The following is a 22,795-nucleotide window of genomic DNA, read 5'->3' as shown; positions in this document are numbered from 1 at the left end:
ACTTTAATGTAATATAATAATAAAAATTAATAATAATAACATATAATGATAGTTTTTAGAAAATATATGTACTATAATGTTCTCCTTTTTTCCATAAAGAAGCTATTTTTTCTTAACTCGTCATCAAAATTGAGCGCAGTATTTGAAATAATAGATTAAGATGAATAATGATAAACTGAAAAAGAAGACATTTATCAAATATTTCGAAAAACTTTCTGAAGAATTCGAGTAGGCTTATTTTAAAAAATTTTACGGTTGTATCGGGCAGAAGCTGTAACGTCAAAACTCAATTACTTCATTTTACTCCTTAAGTAGTCGATATACTAGCAAAAATACTAATACATTCAGGCTCCACAGGTACGAGAGCTTTATGAATCAAGACCTCCAAAGACACGACCGCAGAACGGGCTCCCACTCCTGCGACGCATATATTTAGGGGGTAATAGGTGAGAAAGCACAAAGAACTGCTTCTCGCACGCGCGTGTGTGCAATTTGGCATCGATGGGGGACTCTAAAAAATAGTGGGGGTACAGGAGAGAAAATTCCGCACGCTCATTTGGAGTTGGGACGCACGTATCTGCGGAGTGCTCATAACTTCGATGCCCGTACCTTTGGAGTCTGAGTGGAATAATAAGATATTTTGGATCCCACCTTAAGCTGCAGGCCTCCCTATTTTGCACTGGGCTACAACCCAGTCCGTGAATGACGGGGAAACAACATTTTCAATAAAAAAATATAAAAAAACCAAGAAATCTTGACAAAAAAAGTTTCTATGCTCGCTCCAGTGTCTCTTTTCAGATTATTCAGTTAAAATATTAAATTGAAGAATGCATTTTTGTAGACCAATTGTAGATCTAGCGAAAACCCAAGTCATTTTAGTAGCTTTAAGATTTTAAAGCGGATTTTGAAGGTAGGGGTTTCCTACTCTTTAAAAATGATTTGTCCGAAGTAATCTTTTCATCGACATTTGTATCAATTGGCGAATAATATTTTTTTATGTAGTTACAAAAAATAAATAAAAAATCATCATTCGAGAGGAAACATTATACACAAAAGTAATGAAATATTTCATTTGGAAGTATATCACCTGAAGGGTGTTAATTAGGTAAAAACTACTAAATGCAGGAAATCAAAATCATTTATGCAGCGCTCGGATCGTCTAGAAGCTTGAAAAAAGTCACATTTGTTGCACGAAATAAAAAAGTCGCGTGATCGTTCCAAAAAATTCACAAAAATTCGTATCAAAATTTTAAAGACATTGGAAAAAGCAGTATCAGATACTTAATTTTAGGAATTATAACTTTATTTGTTCAGGGATTTATAGTACATAATTCTTTTCACAATATATATTAAATTCATTTCCGAATTGTGAAACTCGCATTCTTTGATTATTGTCAAATGAGATGAGTTTATAATTTATTTACAATAATTTAAACAATTTAAACTGGAAATTACTTAACAGTGAAGCTGTAAAGCCCGAAAGATGAGTTTTGAAACAAATTTTCAATGTTGAGAAAAAAAATTAGCTTTCCATCAAATAGTTGCATTCACGCCCAAATACTTGAACTTTCAATGACAGCGATAAAACTTTAACCAAAAACACTTGCAGTTTGAAAATTACGAAATTGAATTTTCAAGTAAAAATACGCATTTTTTAGAATAAAGTTAAATCATTAGCGCAAAAAGTTAATTTTTAAGAAGTAAATCGTTGAAAACCAAAAAACATAATTTTTTTAACCAAACAGTAGAATTTGCAACAACAAAAAAATAATTTTTGACACAAAAGTAGCATTTAAAATCATACAGGTAGATTTTTAAACAAAATTGATAAATTGTTTAAGAGAAAAGTTAAATTTGCAACAAAAAAAGTGATTTGTTTATCCGATCAGTTTAATTTAAGGCCGAAGCGACTGATTTTTTTGAAGACAGTTAAATATTCAACAAAATGTTAATTTTCGACTACCAAAGATGAGTTTTTAACCAAAAATATGACTTTTCCACAAAACTGTTGAATTTTCGACCAAAAAATATGAATTTTGAAAAATAATTGAGTTTTGAACCACCCAGGTGAATCTTAATGCTAAGCAGATGAGTTTTTTTTAGAAAAAAGTAAAATTTCCAACAAAAAGTTAATTTTATTTGCTAAGAAAGAATCATTTTTAACATAAAACTTTAATTATCTATTATAAAAGATCAATTTATTATTCATAAAGGTATATTTTTAGCAAAACGATTAAATTTTCCACCGAAAAGATGACCTCTTAACAAAAAAGTCGTATTTTCAACAACATAATTAAATATTTAACCAAATAGTCGAATTTTTAACCAAAATTATTTAATTCGCTAAAGTTGACTTTTAAGAAAAAAAGAAAAGACTGTAATTTTATTTGAAATTATGTGGTTTGACACGTTTTGAAATTAAAAATACTCTCAAATATCATATTTTAAAATTAAATAAACTAAAAAAAATTTTGAGATATCGCAAAATTATAGTAAGCCATAGGAAACACTGATTCGAAAAAAAGATGTATAAACATTTAAGTCTTCTTTTTAGTGCGCGTATTCGCGACTTCTCTTCTTTTTACGTAGTTTCTAAGCTCTGGATCCATAAAATTATTCCTTTTAAATCTATCATCTTAATTCATTATTTATAAATTTTTAACTTAACTTTTGTAGCAGATTTGTGTCGAATAATTTATGATTTGTAAAGGTAAACATAATTTAATCTTGTTTTTAAGTCTAAGCGCAGCAATTTTGATAATTTTCTGAAATTCATAAAAATATAATTTATTAGCTGTGTGCGATATTCCGTAGTGTGACTTTACGACATTTTCCCGCGTTTTTTTAGAGCCTGAAAAAATTAAAACAAATTATACTGTAAACACTGCAAAGAACTGATAAGGTATACGGCATTACATGCCTTAAAAGCCACCTTTAAAATAATTAATTCTTAGAAAAAGTCATATAAAAATCATCGAGAAGTGTCGTATGATTCTAAGTAAGAAAACTTTTGTCATATTTGAGAACAAAATTTTTATAATTTGCTAAATTTTTAATAATAATTTTAAAAATATAATACTAAAAGAAAGTTCTCCAATCATTCTAACCAGAATTGTTTGTAACCCTATTTTCTGAATGAGCCATTTTATTTTATTTATTTAATTCTTTACAAAAAATTAAAGCTCTTAAAATTTTTTGAAGTCTGCCATAATTTTAGCATTTTATGAATTATATAAAAAATGTATTATTTAAAAATCATGCGACCTCCCCATTCCTTCATAGAAAAAAGGAATGATAAAATTTACATCGATTAGATGTGAAAGATTCACCGCATCAAAAATGAACTTTACCAGATAAACTTTACACGAATTGAAGATAATTTCCAAAATTTAACGATGCCCTGATAATCTTTCGCCTCATAATCGCTTCATTTTTATTCGAAGTGTAGCGAGAATTACGACGCCAGCGCTATCTGTCGTCGTTTAACTTCATTAAATTGAAGAGAAATGGGGATTCCCATATGTCAGTTGTTTTCGCGCTTTTTGCTAAATGGTGTTAAATAAGTTCTAATTCGTCTACAATAGTGTAATTTGTTTTGGAGGAGATATATCAGTAAGAACAACTGTTTCTCTATTTCCTGTTGCTGATTCTACATGTTTCATCGAAATTTGCTCACTTTTAGCGTGACACAGTAGACGAGATCAAAATTATCCTCCTAAACTCGGTGAAACTTTTGCCAAAATATATTTAATTTTTAACCGTTGCAAGCCTTACCTGCAACAAATTTTAACTTGTGTTTTCTGTGATTGTTTTAAATTTAGTCTCCCGATTTATAGCTCGAATTCATTTATACTTTGCCGTTTTCCCATTTCTGCTAAGGACGCCGTAGCAGACGACAGCTTTTATTCCATCGTAGAATAAAATTTCTTTGACTTGACTTTGTCTTTTTTCATATAACATGTAAAGAATTATTCATTATTTTTAAAGCATTGTTTTCTATGGCAGGTGTTTTCAAGGTTGAACCTTTAAAGTTGAGAAAATATTTGCTTTATAAAGCTATCTCATAAATATGTGATATAATTTCGAAAGACAATGAGATAGCGACTCGTATATATAATAAAATGCAACATCCGATTCTGAAGCTCCTTAAAAAAATTTCGATTTAGCACTTTCCCCTAACTTTAGTGAAAATGAAGTTCGTTTTTACCTCGTTTCTAAGATTAAGTGCTTTCTTTACTTTTTTCGGTGCGTATAAAAACATAATAGGTTTGTTTAAAAAGGTGAATATTTCTTTAAAAATTTGTATTTTTTTGTAACAAACAAATCTTCGTAAAAAAATTTATTTGTATCAAAATTAACTTTTGCTGCTTTAAGTTTGCCCTCTTTGGATGAATTTAGCTTCTCGGATAGATGAACTGATTTAACAATTAATCTCTTTTCGTGTAGGATTCCACTATTTTGATGAAAATTCGTCCTTTTTGAATGAATTCTTCTTTTTGGTTTAAAATTAAGCTTCTTGGATTAGAATTAAACTTCTTTGATAAAAATTCACTTTTTTGGTTAAAGCTTCGTCATTTCAGTACAAACATACATCTCTTTGATTGAAAATATAACTATTCTGTTGAAAATTCTTTTTTTATAGAAGTAAATTTATCTTCTTGGTTCAATATTCATCTTCTTGCGTAAGAATTGATCTGTTAATGTTGAGGATGCAACTTTTTTTAGAATTTTTCTTTTTTTGGTAGAAAATTAATCTTTTCTGTTAAAAATTCTGATTTTGACGGAAACAACTGTTTTTGATTCAAAAGTAAAATCTTTTTTCATTACTATATCAACCATGACATTTTTTTGTTGAGAATTCATATTTGTTTGGTTAGAAATTCAACTGCTTGGATAAAACTTAAACTGCTTTGTTAAAAATGCATTTATGTTGTTTTAAGTTTCATCAATTTAATATGAAAATTAAAATTTTTTCGAATGTTTTTACATTCTCTGTTTGGTAAAAAATAATTCTTTTTTGTAGAAAAATTCATCTATTTCATGGAAAGTACAACAATTTCGTTCAAACTTCACTTTTCTATTGAAAATCCAACCGGTTTGAATAAATTCAATTGATTTTGATTAAGAAATAATCTGTTCTGGTTAAGGATTCAACTATTTTGTTAAAAAGTTACATTTGTTTAAAGAACTTAACTGTTTTCGATTTAAAGTAAAATATTTTTAGATTGAACTTCATGTAACAACCATTACATTATACTTTAGGTTGAGATTCATCATTTTCGTTAAAAATTTACTTCTCTGCTTGAAAATGTAACAATTTTATGAAAAATTTGTCATTTTGGAAATAATTACATTTTGTAGAAAATTTGCATTTTTTAGTGAAAAATTCCTCTTTTTTTATTTAACATACAAGATGATGAAAATTAATCTTTTTTTTTTTGGTTGGGCATTCAACTATTTTCTTCAAATCCTCTTTTTTGTTAAGTTCAAGTTTTTCCAATTTGATATTAAAATATTTTTTGCGCAAAATATCTATTATAAATTATATTTTTCGTTACAAATTTGTCCTTTTTCGTTAAAAGTGCAACTATTTGGCTAAAAATGGACTTTTTTGTTGCAATTTTGATCTGACATATCTGAAACCTTCAGAAATCGTTTTGAATTTTCTCAAGAATCTTGGGAAGATTATATTTATATAATTATAGAAAAAAAAATAATTTTGAAAAGGATAGGTTATTCGAAATTTTTATTTTGTATTAATAATCGGTTTGCCCTTGAAGTTTAAATCGATAAACTACAAGCGCGCTGGTAGCTCGGAATTGATAATGCTAGTAGCCAAACTTTGGGGTATCTCCAACGATGTGACGCCCCTGGTCCCCTATATATTATTCGTTTTGATTAATTTTTTAATCTAACCATTTCTTTTTGCAGAGTTAACATATTTGACAGATCCTTCATTTCCTCCTTCTTATCCAAGATTTCCAGGGACCATTAGATATACTGGTGAAAGGGTGAAGCTTTATAATTTATATGGTTTAAGAACAGGACCACAATATGGCTCTAAACACTTATTAAGGGATCCTCTGCAATTAATTGGAGATTCGATTGGATTTTACGTTGCAGTGCTTGACCTGAAGGATCGTTATGTCCGTGGAATTTATAATAAGCAAAATGTTAGGGTTAAAATAAGGAAAACCAACTTTTCAGATGTTCATGTATTAAACAAACTTGAAAGATTGTTTTATCGTGTAGACTACCATTTACCAATTGAAGCTGTAGATTTTACCAATCCAAATCCCGGGCCCACAAATGGTGGTAAGCGAGTCAATTAAAAACAATTAAAAGGAAGATTTTTTTCAGTATCAGATGTTAATGCGTTAAATAAAAAATACTCAATTACCTGCATTTATTATATGACTTTTTTCCTATATATAAATCATTTAAAAATTTCAAGTGACTTCGATGACTTCTGAATAGAGAGAAAAGTCTGATGAGATTTCAGTAAATTTTTCTTAAGTAGTAGAAGAAAAGTCACTTAAAAGGCTGCTAATTGTCATAAAAGTATTTCGAGAACAAAGTGATTATTTCTGATAAAATAATACAAATTACTTTGAGTTTTAAGTGACAGTTGCTAAATTACATGGAATTATATTATTATATTAAATGATTTGAGAAAAAGAATTCAGAAATTGAGTAATCGAAAAATTGAGAATAAGGGCTTATAGCTTTCATTCGAAATTCACTGAAAACTATACATGCGCAGTAAACGTGTTTCGTAGTGAACTATTTCTTTGTTCGAAAAATGAAAGGGAATTTATTTTCTGATCGAGATTATTTTTTAAATCTTATTTAAAAAAATGTATTTAACCATACTGCATAGGACGAAATTCAAATGGATGATTTACAAAGTTTTTAACATGGCTTTGATATCAACTAAATCTTTAAAGCTCAAGCGCTTCTAATTTTGTGCTTCCCGAAATCTTTTACTTTTAAAATATTTAAATATAAGAAATTGAATTCAAAATAAGTCAATATTTAAATTCCACTTTAATACCCATTATTCAAGTTTGATCGTTGGATTCTTGGTCTTTGTAAATTACAAGTATTATATAGCTGAGATGTTGAACCCTCTTTTTGATTATTATCCCTTTCAATTTAATATATGTATATTATATCTGTGAATCTTAAATAATAGAAAAATGTCATTGGTATTATTTAGACATTTTGAATTTTGAATTTGTGTTTCTTTATTTGCAATTTCTAAATGAAGCCGCGATACCTTTAAAACTATACTTCATGTTATAGAAGAATAATGAAAAAATCAACGAATTATCGCGTTTAATTCAATATATGTATGTTATATCTGTGAGTTTGTTATATCTGTTTAATTTATTTGTAATTTTTCAATGAAGTCGAGATATTTAAAAAAAAGTATTGCATGTTATAGAAGGTAATGAAAAAATCGACGTTTAGACATTTAAACAATAAAAACATTTAAATTATTAGAAGGAAAGTTTAAAATACTTTTGATCTGACCAAACACTGTGAGATTCAATTATTTTTAACACGATAGTTCTTGCACTCCACTTTAATTTACAGAATTCACTTTCTCCTAATTTTGAAAATTTTCATATTCAAGAGGAAATTTTTTTATTATTTTGAATTTGTAGTTTAGGACAGGTTCGTACCAAAACATTTTGCGTACTTTATTGTTTTTAATTTTTCGAACGGAAGCGTCCAAAATATTGAGATTGACTATATTGTCATTTGATATCAATACTTTACTAGGATGATTTCAGAAAAAAATATTTTTCAAAGGAAAAGTGTAAAATCACTAAGGCATAAAGTATTAAATTTTTTAGCATCACTCTTATATTCTTACTATATGAATAATAATTTGGGTGGAGCGTAAATTGTCCAATACGTGGACTTTATGTAATTTTTGCAACTGAATTGAATGAAGCTATTTGTTTTCCTTATCCCGTGGATTTAAACAAATTGTTTTACAAATTTAAAAATCTTTTTTTAAATTGAAAAGTCATTTTATCATTTATGAGCTTATAATTTTTTTTCCACTACACTATAATGTGGAATTACCGAGAATTCAAATAGTAAACACTAATATTTTGAATCAGTGGGACTATGGTCGTGGGTGCTATATCGTAGGCTTTAGACCCACTCCGTCGGCTTGCGGGTTCGATTCCCGCCTCGCATTCTGGAAGAGCCTCTGCGGCCCATGTGGTGAACACTAGCCTAGCAAGGGAGTTGTTCATCTCCGGAGAGTCGTGGGACCGGTACCTCTAGAGAAAAAGGTTTTCTCTAAGTACTTGAAAGCCGTTGCTCTTGGTGGTTCGGAACCTACCTTAAACTGTAGGTCCCCCTTCCACCTCCAAGTAAGTGTGTAGGGGGCGTGTAAAGGAATAAAGAAGAAGGTGCAAGAAAAATGTAAACCCTTAGGGGACACATTAGAAGCTTCCATTCCACTAATATTTTGAACAAGCCGAATTTTATATTTGAATGGACAATTTTCATGTTTTGAAATTGTCGGGAATTTAAGAAAATTTTACAAAATTATAAACATGAGGGAATTTAACCAAATTCATGAAAGACTTGGAGATTTAGGGTAAGTTTACGAAACTTTTATAACGAGATTTTCTATACACTTCCGTGAAAAAGTTTTAGGCCACACCTTTTTTTATGACTCAATAAATTCTCTTAATTTTAATTATACTAGAGCTAAAAAAAATTATCTTTAAAAGGTTGATTGTTTTCGAAATTCTGTATAAAATAAGCCCATGGTGACGCTGATTTGTCTACTTTTTAAGTATATATATTGCAAAAATAGTGTAAACTTCAATGTTTTCTTAAATTTTCAATAATTTCCGAAATAATTAACATTTTTCAATGTTCTTGAGCTTATTTTGAAGATATTTTTTCATTGTACACAACAGCTTACGAGTATTAATTGTAATTAGGCAAGTTTTTTTATTAATTAGAGTTTTGAGTAAGGATGCGTTATATCCTATTGGCTGTTCATTATACTCATGGCTATATGTTTAAGAATGGCTCTAATCGTCATAGAAGTTATCGATCTCGGGACTGTTAAAGTGAGTGGATTTGCGTTTCGCAGATGATAAGATTGTTACTGCAAAATCAGCACATGATTTGCAAAGCATGTTGAGTCGACTAAATATTAGCATAGAGGCCATGGGTCTTAAACTAGTTAAAGAAAACAAAATTATTATATTTAAAAGAACTAATAAAAAAATAGTATGCAACATTACCTTAGATAAAGAGACAATTGAACAAGTTAATAATCACGAATAACTTGGAAGTTTATTTATTAATGATGGAAAGATAGATATAGAGCTTTTCAGGCTTATAATCAAATGAAGCTGAACTCTGCACATGCAACTAGCGTGCTGTACGGTAGCTAGACCTGAACATACAAGGTCAGTAATGAAAAGATTCTCAATGAATGTGGTGTAGATGAAACGCTGTTTGCCAAGAGTGATAAAATTTGTTGAGATAGTTTGGGCATGTTGAAAGAATGGATCGAGAACGATTGTTGAAACAAGTGTGCTGAGTTAAAGTGAATGGCAGCGTTCGCAAAAGCTGACTATTGAAGGAGTGATGAGAATGTGTGAATGAAAAACCACAGCAAAACAATATAAAGAGCCACAGAAATACAAGAGCTAGCATGAAGAGACATGTGGACCCAAAGAAAGCAATAGTTGTGTGCCAGATGAGGATTGTGTGGAAAGAAATCGCTAAAAACTGTGTGACAAAAAGTGTTAGAAGAGTGATAACACCTAAAACACCTGAAAATAATGGCGCCTAAGAATCTTAAACGGGCATGGTCCCTTGTGGAGAGCTTTGCTTATTAGATGTGATTGTAGTGAAAATTGTGAATCCTACTATTGGTGTATCAGTCAGTTTCTGTATTTTTATGTGAACTGTGACGTATGATGACTTTTTGAAGTTTTTCGCGTGGGGATCATTGCTAAACAGATTGTTCAGCAACCCTTTCAGAGCAAAGTAACGGCAGAAACGAGTTGTTTGAATAAGCAAAAACATATGACTTCCTTCAACCCCGGTGGTATAACAAGGCTGGGACCAGACGAGGACACACTTATGTCAAAAAGAATTTGGAAAAATTATAAAACGTGATTTGAAAAAGTGCCACTTACATGATTATGACGTGACACATTTCAATTATCATTTAAATATCATGGCAAGCATGTCCATATGAAATTTATTCTACTGCACGAAAATCTCGCTTGCACTATTATCTTGTCTGAGCCCGGATAATCTGCAGAAGTAAAATCGTTCTGAGAGCCATAATAGCATTTGAATCCTTTGTCATATTAAATATTCACATGAAAACTTGATTTAACATTTCATGCGAGGATGTAAATCCGAAAAAAGCTTCGGTATTTATTCGAAGATTAAAACGGCCTTCCAACTCTATTGATTTATTTTCAAAGCATGTAAATCAGGCGGTATTAAAACGAATGCGAGACAGTTTTTTTGTGAATACTGAAATGAAAATTACTGAGTGCATTCAGTCTGTAGACTATAAAAATACAGATTTGATCACGAATTGTGTATTCGCAAATCTTAACTTCATCAATTTCTTCGACTTCTCATATGCAGAAAACAAAATTTTAAATAAAATTAAAAAATATCTATATTAGGAATTTAGAAATCTGTCTAATTAGCTTTTGAATACTTGAATTGGTGTATGTTCTATAAATTGAAAACACATTAAAATGTTTCTTTTAGTCAATAATATTTGTTCACATAATTTTTAATATAACAATTATAAGTTTACCGAAACCATTTCCTTTCTAATTATTGTAGACGTTTCAGAATATTTTATGACCAAATAAAGTAACAATAAAAACAACAATTTTAAAAGTTTAGAGATTCTCTTGTTCGAATTTTTTCCTCTCAGTGAAAAAATACTGCCATAAGTTGTCTTTAATTATTAAACATTCTCTAAAAGTTTAACTAGGCCCTTTAAGGTCTAAAAAGATTTTTTTTGTTTTTGATTCAAAAAAAACTAAAAGCTAAACAAATTATTTCACCTCTTTGAAGTATTTTTTATTTATTAAGGAATTAGCCCTAAATTTTACAATATAAAAAAATATTTTTTGAAGATTTTAGAGGGTTTTTAGTAAGAAAATGTCTTTAATAAACAAGAAGTATTGGTAACTACAGGGTACAGTACTTTTTTCGAAAAAAAAGTATTATATCTAATAATAATACTTTTTTTGTGATTAGTGTAATTACATTACAATTAATGGGCTGAAATGGCCCTATATTTTTTCCTAAAGTAGAATGTATGAGATTTCTGGTACAATATGAAGACAATATTCCTTTTAAAATTCCCCCCCCCCCCCCCGATAAAACATTCTTAAGTTTGCTGTTTTGTTTTCTGATGAAAATAGAAACAATGCGTCTTATGAAAAAATTTACTAAAGAAAATTTGTACATCTTTCACAAATGAAAAATTTTTCTTTGCAATATTTTTTCGTGTCGTGCATAGTTTTAACAGAAAGTGGAATATCTTATTTTTAATAACATATCGATGCCTTCCATCTTCAAAACGTTTTTCGAGGGTTCACATACCTAAAATAATTGCTTGAGACCCGATTTGAAAAATCCATTTTAAAACTACTCTCAATTCGTTGAACTAGTAAGACCAAAAAGCGCGATTTTTAAGCATTTTAGAATAAAATTCATAAATAATTTGAGCAACGACAGTAATCTCATTTGAGAAGACCTTAATGGAAAATATCTTGATATCCTGAGTGGCTTTTAGACTTCACAGTAGGGGACATTATTGAGATTTAAGAACATCTTCTTCCTCTTAAAATCTCCCATAATCTTTTTAGGTGCGCGATGTTTCAGAGTATCGGAAATATTCTCTATTTTATACTCTCAGAGTCTTAGGTAATGGGCCATCTGCTCTGCATAGAGGTGAAATGAAATTAAGGTGGATAGGAATGACTCGTCAAATGGACCGAATGGTGAGGAAAGTTTGCAGGTAATCTCGTGGCGAGTGAAGTGTTCGGTTGGCTGGTCCGATCAGTTGGCAAGGGCGGTAGAGTGGGTGGAAATGGGATGTTTGATAGAGTGTCTCGAGGGGAGGATGGGAAATGGGTTAGGGGAGAGAATCGCTGAGGGCGAGAAAGCGGCATGAGATAATTAGCAAGTTAACGCGGACGGCTGGATTTCGAATCTAGTTACTCTTGTTGCTGAAGGTGCAGTTGCTTTTGATAGGCGCTGTAAGAAGCTAGAGAAGCGTAGTCTCTTGCCTGCGATCTCGGTAAATAAATATCTACGTGCCATGAGAGTGTAACATACCCCGACGCTAAGCAAATTCATGTATTCGATGGCACTGGCATAGTTGGAATACGGCTTAAATTGAAGATCAAGTTTCGAGAATTTTGTTATTCTCTGTTGCTTTTTTACTTAAATGCGAAAATTCCAACAACCAAATTCTAATTTAAATTTAAGTTTAAGTTTAGGAACAGTGACTTCGACTAATTGATTACAATTTATTTCACAATCGTTGCAGTCATGGACGTAGTTATGTGAAATGGGTATCAATAAATAGCGTAGCTAAGATGACTGAGCGTGTTTAACAACATTTTTGAATGCGGTATTTAAGTAAAGTACAATAGATCATTGATTCGATAGAACTGGCATTGTCGTGACGTGATCAACAAATGTTTTCAATGCGGAGGTTCAGTGAAGTGGGGTTGATAATTTATTCCAGAGCACTGGTGTAGTTGAAACACTGATTAAAGTAAGATCAAGTTACAAGACTTTTGTTATACTCGATGCTGCTTTTGAACTAAAATCTGAAAACTTAAACAATCGAATTACAATTCAAATCTCAGTTCAAGTTCATGAGCAGTATCCTCGATTACTTAATTGGAATTTACTTCATAATATCTACCGCCATGGGCGTGAGTGAGTGGAATGAATTTAAATAAAGGGCGTGCCTAAATAAATATATGTGGTCAATAACTTTTTTGAATACAGTGATTAAGTAAATTGGGATTAATAAATAATTTATTCGAGACAACTGGCATAGTTAGAATCACGCTTACAGTCAAGATTGAGTTTCAAGAGTTTTGTTATACTCGGTTAATTTTTCTTAAAATCCAAAGATTTAAACAATAGAATTCCAATTTATATCTAATTTGAAGATCAAGAGCAGTAATTTCGATTACTTGATTGGAATTTAATTCATAATAATTACCGTCATGGGCATGGATGTGGCTAAACCGTGTAACTAAGATAAAAAGTGATAGACAACAACTTTTTTTAATGCTACAGTTGAGCAAAGTGGAATTAATAAACAAAGAAATGCATATCCCAGACGTCCACTCAAATCCTGGAAAAAAATTCCAGATTTTTTAGGTACCTTAAGATTAAGATATATCCCACGAGTATAAATAATAGTTTGAGTGGAAGCTTCTAATGTGTCCCCTAAGGGTTTACATTTTTCTTACACCTTCTCTATTCCTTTACACACCCTCCACACACTTACTTGGTGGTGGAAGGGGGACCTACAGTTTAAGGTGGGTTCCGAACCACCAAGAGCAACAGCCTTAAGTACTTAGAGAAAACCTTTTTCTCTAGAGGTACCGGTCCCACGTCTCTCCGGAGATGAACAACTCCCTTGCTAGGCTAGTGTTCACCGCATGGGCCACCGAGACTCTTCCAGAGTGCGAGGCGGAAATCGAACCAGCAAGCCGAAGGAGTGGGTCCAAAGCCTACGCTTTAGCAGTGCAAATTTGATATGTTAGTACAGATAAAAAATATTTTCCAGCCGAGTAGAAACCCTCTGTAAATAAAGGGGAAATGCGAAGATTTTTCACTAAAATAGGGAAATATATTCAAGTAAATCTAATAAATATGAATACTATATTAAATTTAATTTAAAACGCTATAAATCCCCAACATTTTGCGTAAACATATTGCATTTTCAACAATATAGTTAAATTTTCAACTAAATGATTAAATTTTTAACTGAACAGATTAATTTTTAATCGAATTGTTGAATCTTTAACTAAAAAAACCAAGTTTTAACTAAAAATTTAATGATTTAATTTTCAAATAAAAAAATATTTTTAAACCATAAATACAAATTATCAACTCAGAAATATATATACATATATATTTAGAACTAGCAATTGAATAGCTAAATTGTCTGTTAACAAATATAATTTTTAACTAAAGAGATCAATTTGGAAACTAACTGATGGAATATTCGCCTGAATTAATTAAATTTTCAGTTAAAAAAATGTATTTTCAACTAAAAAATGAATTTTCAGCCGAGTTTAAATATCAACTAAGTCGCTCAAATTTCAAAAAAGAAATTTAAAAGTCCACGAAAAATGAAAAAGTTGATATTTCAACCAGCAAGATTCTAATTCATAATTAAAAACAGTCTAATCTAACTAAGGTTTATTCAGGGAGTAGGCATCATGCTATCTAATTTTTTCCAAGTAAATTTAGCGTTGCTAAGTTATGCTTAAGATTCATCAAAGGAAAGTGGGCGTGGTTCATTAAATGGGCGTGTCGGACAATCTGCTTAATTCATGTGGGCGGTGCCAATAGTCTCACGTTTTGGTAATGCATTTAATTATTAATTAAACATTACTAAATTGAAATATATTTGAGTTTCTATTTCTCAAATAGTTCTTGAGTATTTCTGCAGAAATGTTATTTGTTCAAAAAGGAAAAACTCAAACAGATGATTGATTTTGGGTTTGAAAATAAAGCAAATCTTCTTAAAAACTGTTTGATTGAAAGCCGAACTCTTATCTGAACTCCATAAAAGAGATTGGACAGAAATAGGAGTAAAGTATTTTGACCCAGAAACTGGATTGCTTTAAGCTGAGGACGTTTCAAAGCAACCGAAGTATAATGCAGTCTCACATAAGCTGGCGTGTCGGTAGAAGAGCAAGCTTAAAGACGACACTGCACTCCGAAAGCTGAAGAAGTCCCAACAAGCTTACTATTCCCTTAAAGCACTTTCAGATTCAGATACTCAAGAAGGTGCTATGAGACAAATATTTCACTCAAAAAAGTTCAATTTAATTTTATAAATCTCACCTTTTTCAAATATTTGCTAAAAAATCGACTTTTTTAGAAAAATATCTCCCGCGCTTTCCTCTTCTTAAAAAGTTTTTGCAATTTTACAAAATTGTAAACAAAATACGAGTAACTTTAAAAGGTATTTCGATGTATAGAAAAGATTCAAAAGTAATTCGAAACTTGTTAAGATATAAAATTTGTTTAAATAAAATGTACCTTATTTACAGCTTTCGAATCAAAAAATTTGAAGTTTTGTTACAAAAATTTTAATATTTTGAAAAGTGCGCATAATTTTAAAAGATACTTATATATTTTCAAACTTTCTTTAAAAAACTCAAAACTTAAAAAGATGGCAAAAAATTGACAACAAAATGTATATTTTTGTAATATTTTGAAATAAATTTTTTAAGTTTTTTAAGAATTTTCAAAGATTTCATGAGGATAAAAAATTTTCTTAAGATTACTGGGAAAATTTCAAATGTCATTTTTATTTTGAATAATCAATTGTAGAAGAAAATTGAAAAAGACTTTAAGACATTTCGAATGATTTTTGAAAATTTCGAAAATTTAAAACCATAATTTGTTTTTAAAAAACTCTAATCACTTTTTAACATATTTTAAAGTTTTCAAAGTTTTCATAAGATTCATAAATATTTGAATAAAAAAGAAAAATAGTAACAAAATTTCATACAAATTTTATGAAAGATTTAAGTAATTTTAAAGGTAATTTAGGGGTTTTAAAACATTTTTAAAAATAATTTAAATTAAAAAAGACTTTGAAGGAATTTAATAAAATTTTGAAGATTTCATAATAAAATGTTGAAACTTTCTTAAGATTTTGAAAGTTTTAAAGACAATACTAAAATTTTCTAAAGAATTCTGAAAAAAATTTAAACGGATTTTTTAATTTAAAATTTTTGTTTCTAGAGAATACTTTAAGAGATCAAAAAAATACTTCTAGAGATATTCAATGATCTTAAAAAATAATTTCGACGACTTTAATATAATTTTTTTTATTTTTCAGAATTTTTTAAAAAGGTCGAGAAAAAACGGGACACGAAGTGTCCCGTCGTCCTGAAATTGGGGATGAATAGTCAAATTTTTTTTAGAATCTTGGCTACTCGTCCCGAATTTTCGAGATGACTAGTTCATTCCCTTTTTCAACTACTCCAATTTTTGGCATGGCTGAAAACAGCCTATTGTAAAAAGTATAATGGTTTTAAGATGTTTTTAAGAGGTTGGAAGATAATTTAAATCTTGAGAAGATTCAAAGATCTTTCAAGGAAAATGTAGAATTTCAAAGGTTTTTAAAGAAAACTAGTAAAAGTTTTACGAAATTTGAAAAGTTTCAAGAGAATATCAAACTTTTTGAAAGATTCCTAGGAAAATCTTAAATGATCTTTTTTCTAAAAAATACATTTTAAGAAAAAATTGAAAGAAATGAAAAAATTATAACTATTGTAACAAATTTAAAAGATTTTTGAAATACAAAAAAAATTTTTTTTAGATATTTTGTTATTTCACTATTTCTTACTATTTCAGATTCAGAAATTTAATAATTAGGGAATTTTCCTGCGTTTTTAATTTTACCATATAAGATACTTCATAATTTCGGCAATATTTTTTTCGTGAATTTTCCCTAATCGAAAATTGAAAAATTCCATTATATCATGCATCTGAAGTTCAGAACGTCCAAATGAACGAAACATTTTTCCCCAGTTTTATTTAATTAACAAGTATTGTTCCAACTACAATTAAAAAATGTATTCAAAGTTTATTTTGGAATCTCTTTTTTGTAATAAAAATGAAATCAATACTTCAGTGCTGTTTCCTGTTTACAAAGCCATCAGTGAACATTTTCCAACTTGGACATTTTTAATTAACGGCAAATTCTCTAATTTCGAATATTTTTGTTTTTGAAACGTTTTACCACGATCGTTCAGAATTAAATGTTTAAAAAATTTTAAGATTCTTTTTCGGTTTTGAATCATGAATCATGTAAAATCTTATTGAATTTTCTGAAAAGAATCTTTAAAAAATTGCTATTTATATATGCTTAAATACGAAGTGATAATAGTTTCCTAAAGTCTAATTTCAGCACGAATTTTAGCTTTGAAGAACTTTTATCAAAGAAATAACTATTCAAAATCCTTATTTTGAATAAAAAATTGAATCTTACCTCTGTTAGCTCCCGGATTAGGGTTCTATTATAACTGATGCTTGAAAAAATAATTCGAGAGTAAGCTATTACGATACCTTGGTGAATGTGAGTGTGGCGATTGGAGGCAGACGTGGCAAATTCGGATAGAAAAAGCTTCCTGCGGGATGTGCAGGATATCTGGACGTGATCCTGTAGGCAATCCCCTGGGGTTGAGTTGGCCAATTGGCAGCCGTAAACGTGAATCCGTTGTCAGTTCCGCCGTCCAAAGGGTCAAGCTGAAAAAAAGGAGCCTTAAAAGCATTCCAAGAGCGGCCATATCCATTCGAAGAAAGGACCAAGTGCCTTCACTTATACGCATGAAAATTGCATGAAGAGATCTTCAAATTTTCATGAAATTTCTTTCGCCCTAGAAATTTCATCAAACATTTGATAGTCTCTCGGAGTTGGGTACTCTAATCTTGAAAATAAATTCTTAATATAAAAAAAAATCTCATGCGTTATCCACAAATTATAATTTGTGGATAATACCTCAGACTTTTTTTACTTATACGTAAAAGATACATGAAAAGAAACACGAAAAGAAATATATTGCAACTTAAAGGAATTTCCAGCAGAAATTCAACCTGTTTAAGTAAGTTTATTGCATTTTCAACAAAATTAATGAATTTTCAAACAAAAAAATTGATTTTTTACCGTGATAGGCGAATTTTCTAGAAAGCGCATGAATTTATAACAAATAGTTTAATATTCAACTAAAGAAGTTAATTTTTCATTAAAAACGGAATTGATGAATTTTTAGTGAGAAAACTTATTTAAGAGGTGCGGAATTTTTCTGGCTACTGGTCAAAATTTATTACACCAAATAACTGAGAGATCCCTCATATCATATTCTGACGTTTCGACTAAGCTTCGAAAATCCGTTAAAAAAAAGGTAGTTAACATAATCTATAAAATTACTATGTAACTGTTCGAGATTATGTGCACATGTTAACGTCGATACCGGAAATCAGTCAAAAGTAGTTTTAACTAGTTAAAACGCGAAATAACTACGACCATTTGCCAAAAATAATTTGAGCTGAACAAAACGCGAAATAACAAAGTTCTTTTGTAAAAAGCCGAAGATGGACCAATCACTCTTCTGCGACTAGTCGCTAAAACGTGTTTTTTAAGGAGGTCCTAGAAAAGGTGTCTGCGATGTGACCAATCATTCTTCTGTGACCAGTCGCTTAAATGTTTAAGATGCAAAATTACTACAGGTAAATCTAGTTCTTGCAAAAGCACAATTGGGTGAATTTCAAGTGGTATTTTTGGTTAAAATAAGAAATAATTTGGAATTTGAATAATCTTCGGGTTTTCATAAAAGGACTTAGTTACTTCGCCTTTTGTCTAGTTAAAACAAGTTTTGACAAATGATCGTAGTATTTTTGACAAGTTAAAACTAATTTTAACTGATTTCTGGTATAAGCGGTAACATTCATATAAAATTATACTGGCTTATAGTTCATTAAATATATTATGAGTGGCAAATATTTAACTTATTAAGGGCATGTTCTACGGTGACTATGTGACCAAACCAGTCCTCGATTATGAAATTTTCTCTTGATGCTCCATGTCCAAAGGCAATGATATATCGCTCTCAAACTTTCTAATATAGGGAATGAGACAATAAATTGCGTTTCTATATTTAGTTTGAGTAATAATTTTTTTTTAGAGTAAAAAGTAAATTTATAAAATTATTCTCATTTTTTTGTGCTCACTATGTCCACACGAATTGAGATATCGTGTTTTGAATTTCAAAGAGTAAATTAAAAGCAATAAAGAACGTTTTTATGCATCAACATCTTTATAATTTCAAAGAAAGTTTATTATAAGCATATAAAATGGGAATTACCACTCAAATTGTAGCACTTTCCAGGTAATGTTTGGTTTAATGCATTTCAGATTCTTTGATTCGCGTATGTTGATCACTGACACAATTTTTTACCTAAATCGTCTAAATATTCTAAAATCAATATAAACAATAATATTTGCACTTCCGTTGCAAGTCAACAAATAAGTATCTGCACACACGTAACCTCTGATTATTTTTGGAGCATTTCGAGCAATTTCTAGCGGAGAAAAAAAGAAAATTTCAAATTCGATAAAGTAGAAATCAGGGGACAAAGCGCGGTTGTGTAAATTTTTTTAACCCTTGTGTAACTAACCAAATAAGTTTACACTATTTTGTCCAACCGAGTACCCGGGTACCCATGTACGAATTTGTAGGTAAAATTCCACTTGAACTTAAAGTTTTTGTATGTATTAGATGCATATAAATTTATTTATGGATAACGAAGGTATTTTAAGCTAAATACGATTGTAGAATTATGTAGAATGAACTTTAAAGTATTAAGTCGGATATAAAACGCGGACAGCTGTACCGTGAATTTCTTCATTTTGTGAAGTTCAGATGTTTTGAGTTGAAAAGTAAATAGGAGGAAGAATCTCTATACTTTTTATATCTAAGAAGTATCCTAAAGTCTGTTTAAAACGTATTTACATACTTGAAAACATGTTCTTTAGTATCGTTTACGCAAAGAAGTAAGACGTGTAACCTACAGTGTAACTTTGCACAGTCACTACAGTCAGCTAGAGTGTTTGTAGATATTTTCGTGTGTTCTTGTCTTGCCTATTTTTTTAACGTCTTTTATAAACTGTTCATTCATTTTTCATTATCCGTGATTATATAAAAGCGGACCATAGCTTGAATTTGCGTATTTTGCGTTGAATGCGAAAAGATGGAAATGATATCAAGATCGCGATTATTATATTCATTTTGTATGATAAATAAACAATTAAAATGAATATTATTTAGTGTAAAAAAATTTTAATCTTATTTAATCCTGTTTTTTATGAAAAGATTTAAATTTCGTGATATCCCTACGGATAGAAATCTCTGAGTATTCTCAGGCGAAATAGCCTGGCCCATTTGAGTCTATAAGCAGAGTCGATTTGAATGATTTAGTCTCTCAGATAGTCCGAGAGATTTGGGTCCTTTTGAAGGTCCTTTTAGTGGCACTTTTAAGAGCAATGCGACGGGAATATAATGTTCCTTTTGTGTTCGTCACGTACTGGGCGGGAAGAGTTATTTACAGTAGTTCTCCGTAACTAACCCGACTCCCCTTTTTTAAATTTCTCTTCAAATTATTAACATTTTCTTTAATTGATAAATTTTCTCATAATTATTTATAATTATAACTTATATACTAATATACAATTTTTTAGTTATTAATGATCGAATTCTTATTTCAATTTCAGCCTCTCTGCTTGTTATTTATGATCGTATTTCTATTTCCATGTCTGAAAGGACATTTTAAAGCCTTTAAAACATTTAAAAGAGCTACCTGGACCTTTCAATATATCTACCTGAGTGCCTGCAAAGAATTACTTTGAGCTTCTCTGACCCTAGAAAATCATTAGAATATACTCAGAGATTTCTATCGGTACGTATATTAAATAAATTTCATTATTTTTGTATACCCGGGTACCCGGTTGGATTATAGAAGTAATTTTTTTTTTATAAGAAATTTTCTCAGCTACAAAAATTTAAATAAATTTGTAGTGCACATTTTAATAGAAGATCAATCAAATCATGGAAATTCGAGAGGTTTTTAACGAATTTTTGCAGAAAAAAAATGATTCAACAACATATACGTCGACGGGTACCCGGGTACCCGGTTGGCTACACAAGGGTTAATGTTCCCCATGGCCAAACGCAATGATATGTCGCTTTTACACTTTAGAATATAGGAAATAAAAGTTACGTGATCTCTACTTTATCGACGTTGAAAGTTTCTTTTTTTCTCCGCTAGAAATGGTTAAAAAAGCTCCAAAACTAATGAGAGGTTACGCGTGTAGGCAAGTACTTATTTGTTTATTTTCAACGAATGTGCAAATTTTATTGTTTATGTTGATTTTTCAGGATGTTTAGATAATTTAGGTCAAAATTTGTGTCAGTGCTCAACATAAGCAAAGCAAAAAATTTGAAACACATAAAATCAAACATAACCTGCTAAGAGCTACAAAACAAGTGGTAGTTCCTATTTTATCAATTTACAAATAAACTCTCTTTGAGGTTATTAAAAATATTAATGTATACAAACGTTCTTTAAGTATTTTTATTCAATCTTTCAAATTCTAAACACGAAATCTCAATCTATGTGGATTTACTATATTTCAAACTTTGAGAGCGATATATTAATGCCTTCGGACAATTTTAAACACAAAAAAAATTTCATAAACGAGGACTGTTTTAGTCACGTGGTCACCGCAGAACATTCTCTTAAATGTGAAAGAGTAAGCAGTCCTGTTTTTTTATGAACTGTTAATCTTCTATTAATTGGAGCGAGTAATATTGACAATTTCTCATTGACATAAATAAATTATAGTTTAAAATTAAAAAGTTAGTTCTGTTGTTAGATAAAATAATAGAAACAGTAACGCAATGAGTGAGGTGACAAGCATGTAGAGAGAGAGAGGCCATACATGACGAAGCAGGGATGGTCGTTTAATTATCACGAAAGTAGCACTTGAATATTTACGGCATATAGTGATGAGATACGCTGATATACATTATTAGCAATTCGTGGATAATACAATAATATTATGGGTGCCGCTAATACCATCAATATCAGATTTTAAGTTAACATAGTTATTATTCTTGAAAATGTGGAACATTTCCATAAATAGTTTTTTCTAATAAAATAATTCTTTAGTGAAACTGCCATAATTTTCAAAATCTAAATAATGCTTATATTTTACAAAATTTGTAGATATAGCTGTTCTACGAACAAGTTTTTCAAAGTTTTTCCTGTGTTATTTGATTCATGTTAGTATATGTATCTTAGATTGTTCAGTGTAACACTTGCCACAGTCTTTTCAAGTAATTTTAGAGAGTATAAGTGAATTTCTCAATTAGGGTCAAATCCTTCTGGTTTCCAAAACTTTTTAAAGCCTCTTTATTTAGTTTGAAAACTACCTTAAAGTTGTAGAGGAGATGGTTCGAATATGGCATAGGGCTGGAATATGGCACACTTGGATTTTGGACAAACTAGAACGTGTACTTCATTGGTAAAAGTAAGAGTAGAATGCTTTTTAGTGTAGTAGAAAAAAGTGTAAGTTTCATTGACCGATGTGCATTATTGGAAGCGTTAGATCAATAAATATTAAAAATATCAATCTCGAGATCATTTCAGATGAGCCTTAAATGTCTATTTATTATGGCACAGCAAGAGTGGCTCGAATATGGCCTACTTTTTTTTGACAAAAAAATCACAATTAGACATTATTCAACTTTTGGAATGTTAACCTTTAGAGAGCCGGCAATTTGGGAGGAAAATCGACCTCAGAAAATTGGCCCAAGTGTTATCTTATATCATTGATGGATCACAGAAAAAGTTTCGATTAGGGTGTGAGCCAATATATTGGCTTTCCGCTCCTGTACGGAACAGCCAATGTTAAAAATTTCGAATTCGA

The 22,795-nt window shown here is 30.1% G+C and overlaps 1 protein-coding gene across 1 annotated transcript in view; it reads right to left on the bottom strand.

The window, feature by feature from the left end:
* Positions 1–22,795, bottom strand: part of LOC117174924 — a 528,852-nt gene that overhangs the window by 88,170 nt on the left and 417,887 nt on the right. The window contains exon 4 of the mRNA XM_033364381.1: positions 17,377–17,556. Within this exon, the coding sequence (XP_033220272.1) occupies positions 17,377–17,556 (180 nt within the window). The remainder of the gene's footprint in view (positions 1–17,376; positions 17,557–22,795) is intronic.

Source organism: Belonocnema kinseyi, chromosome 6, assembly GCF_010883055.1.
Source record: "Belonocnema kinseyi isolate 2016_QV_RU_SX_M_011 chromosome 6, B_treatae_v1, whole genome shotgun sequence".
Taxonomy (NCBI): domain Eukaryota; kingdom Metazoa; phylum Arthropoda; class Insecta; order Hymenoptera; family Cynipidae; genus Belonocnema; species Belonocnema kinseyi.
The sequence above is the reverse complement of the archived record's forward strand: the minus strand, read 5'-3'. Positions and strand labels throughout refer to the sequence as shown.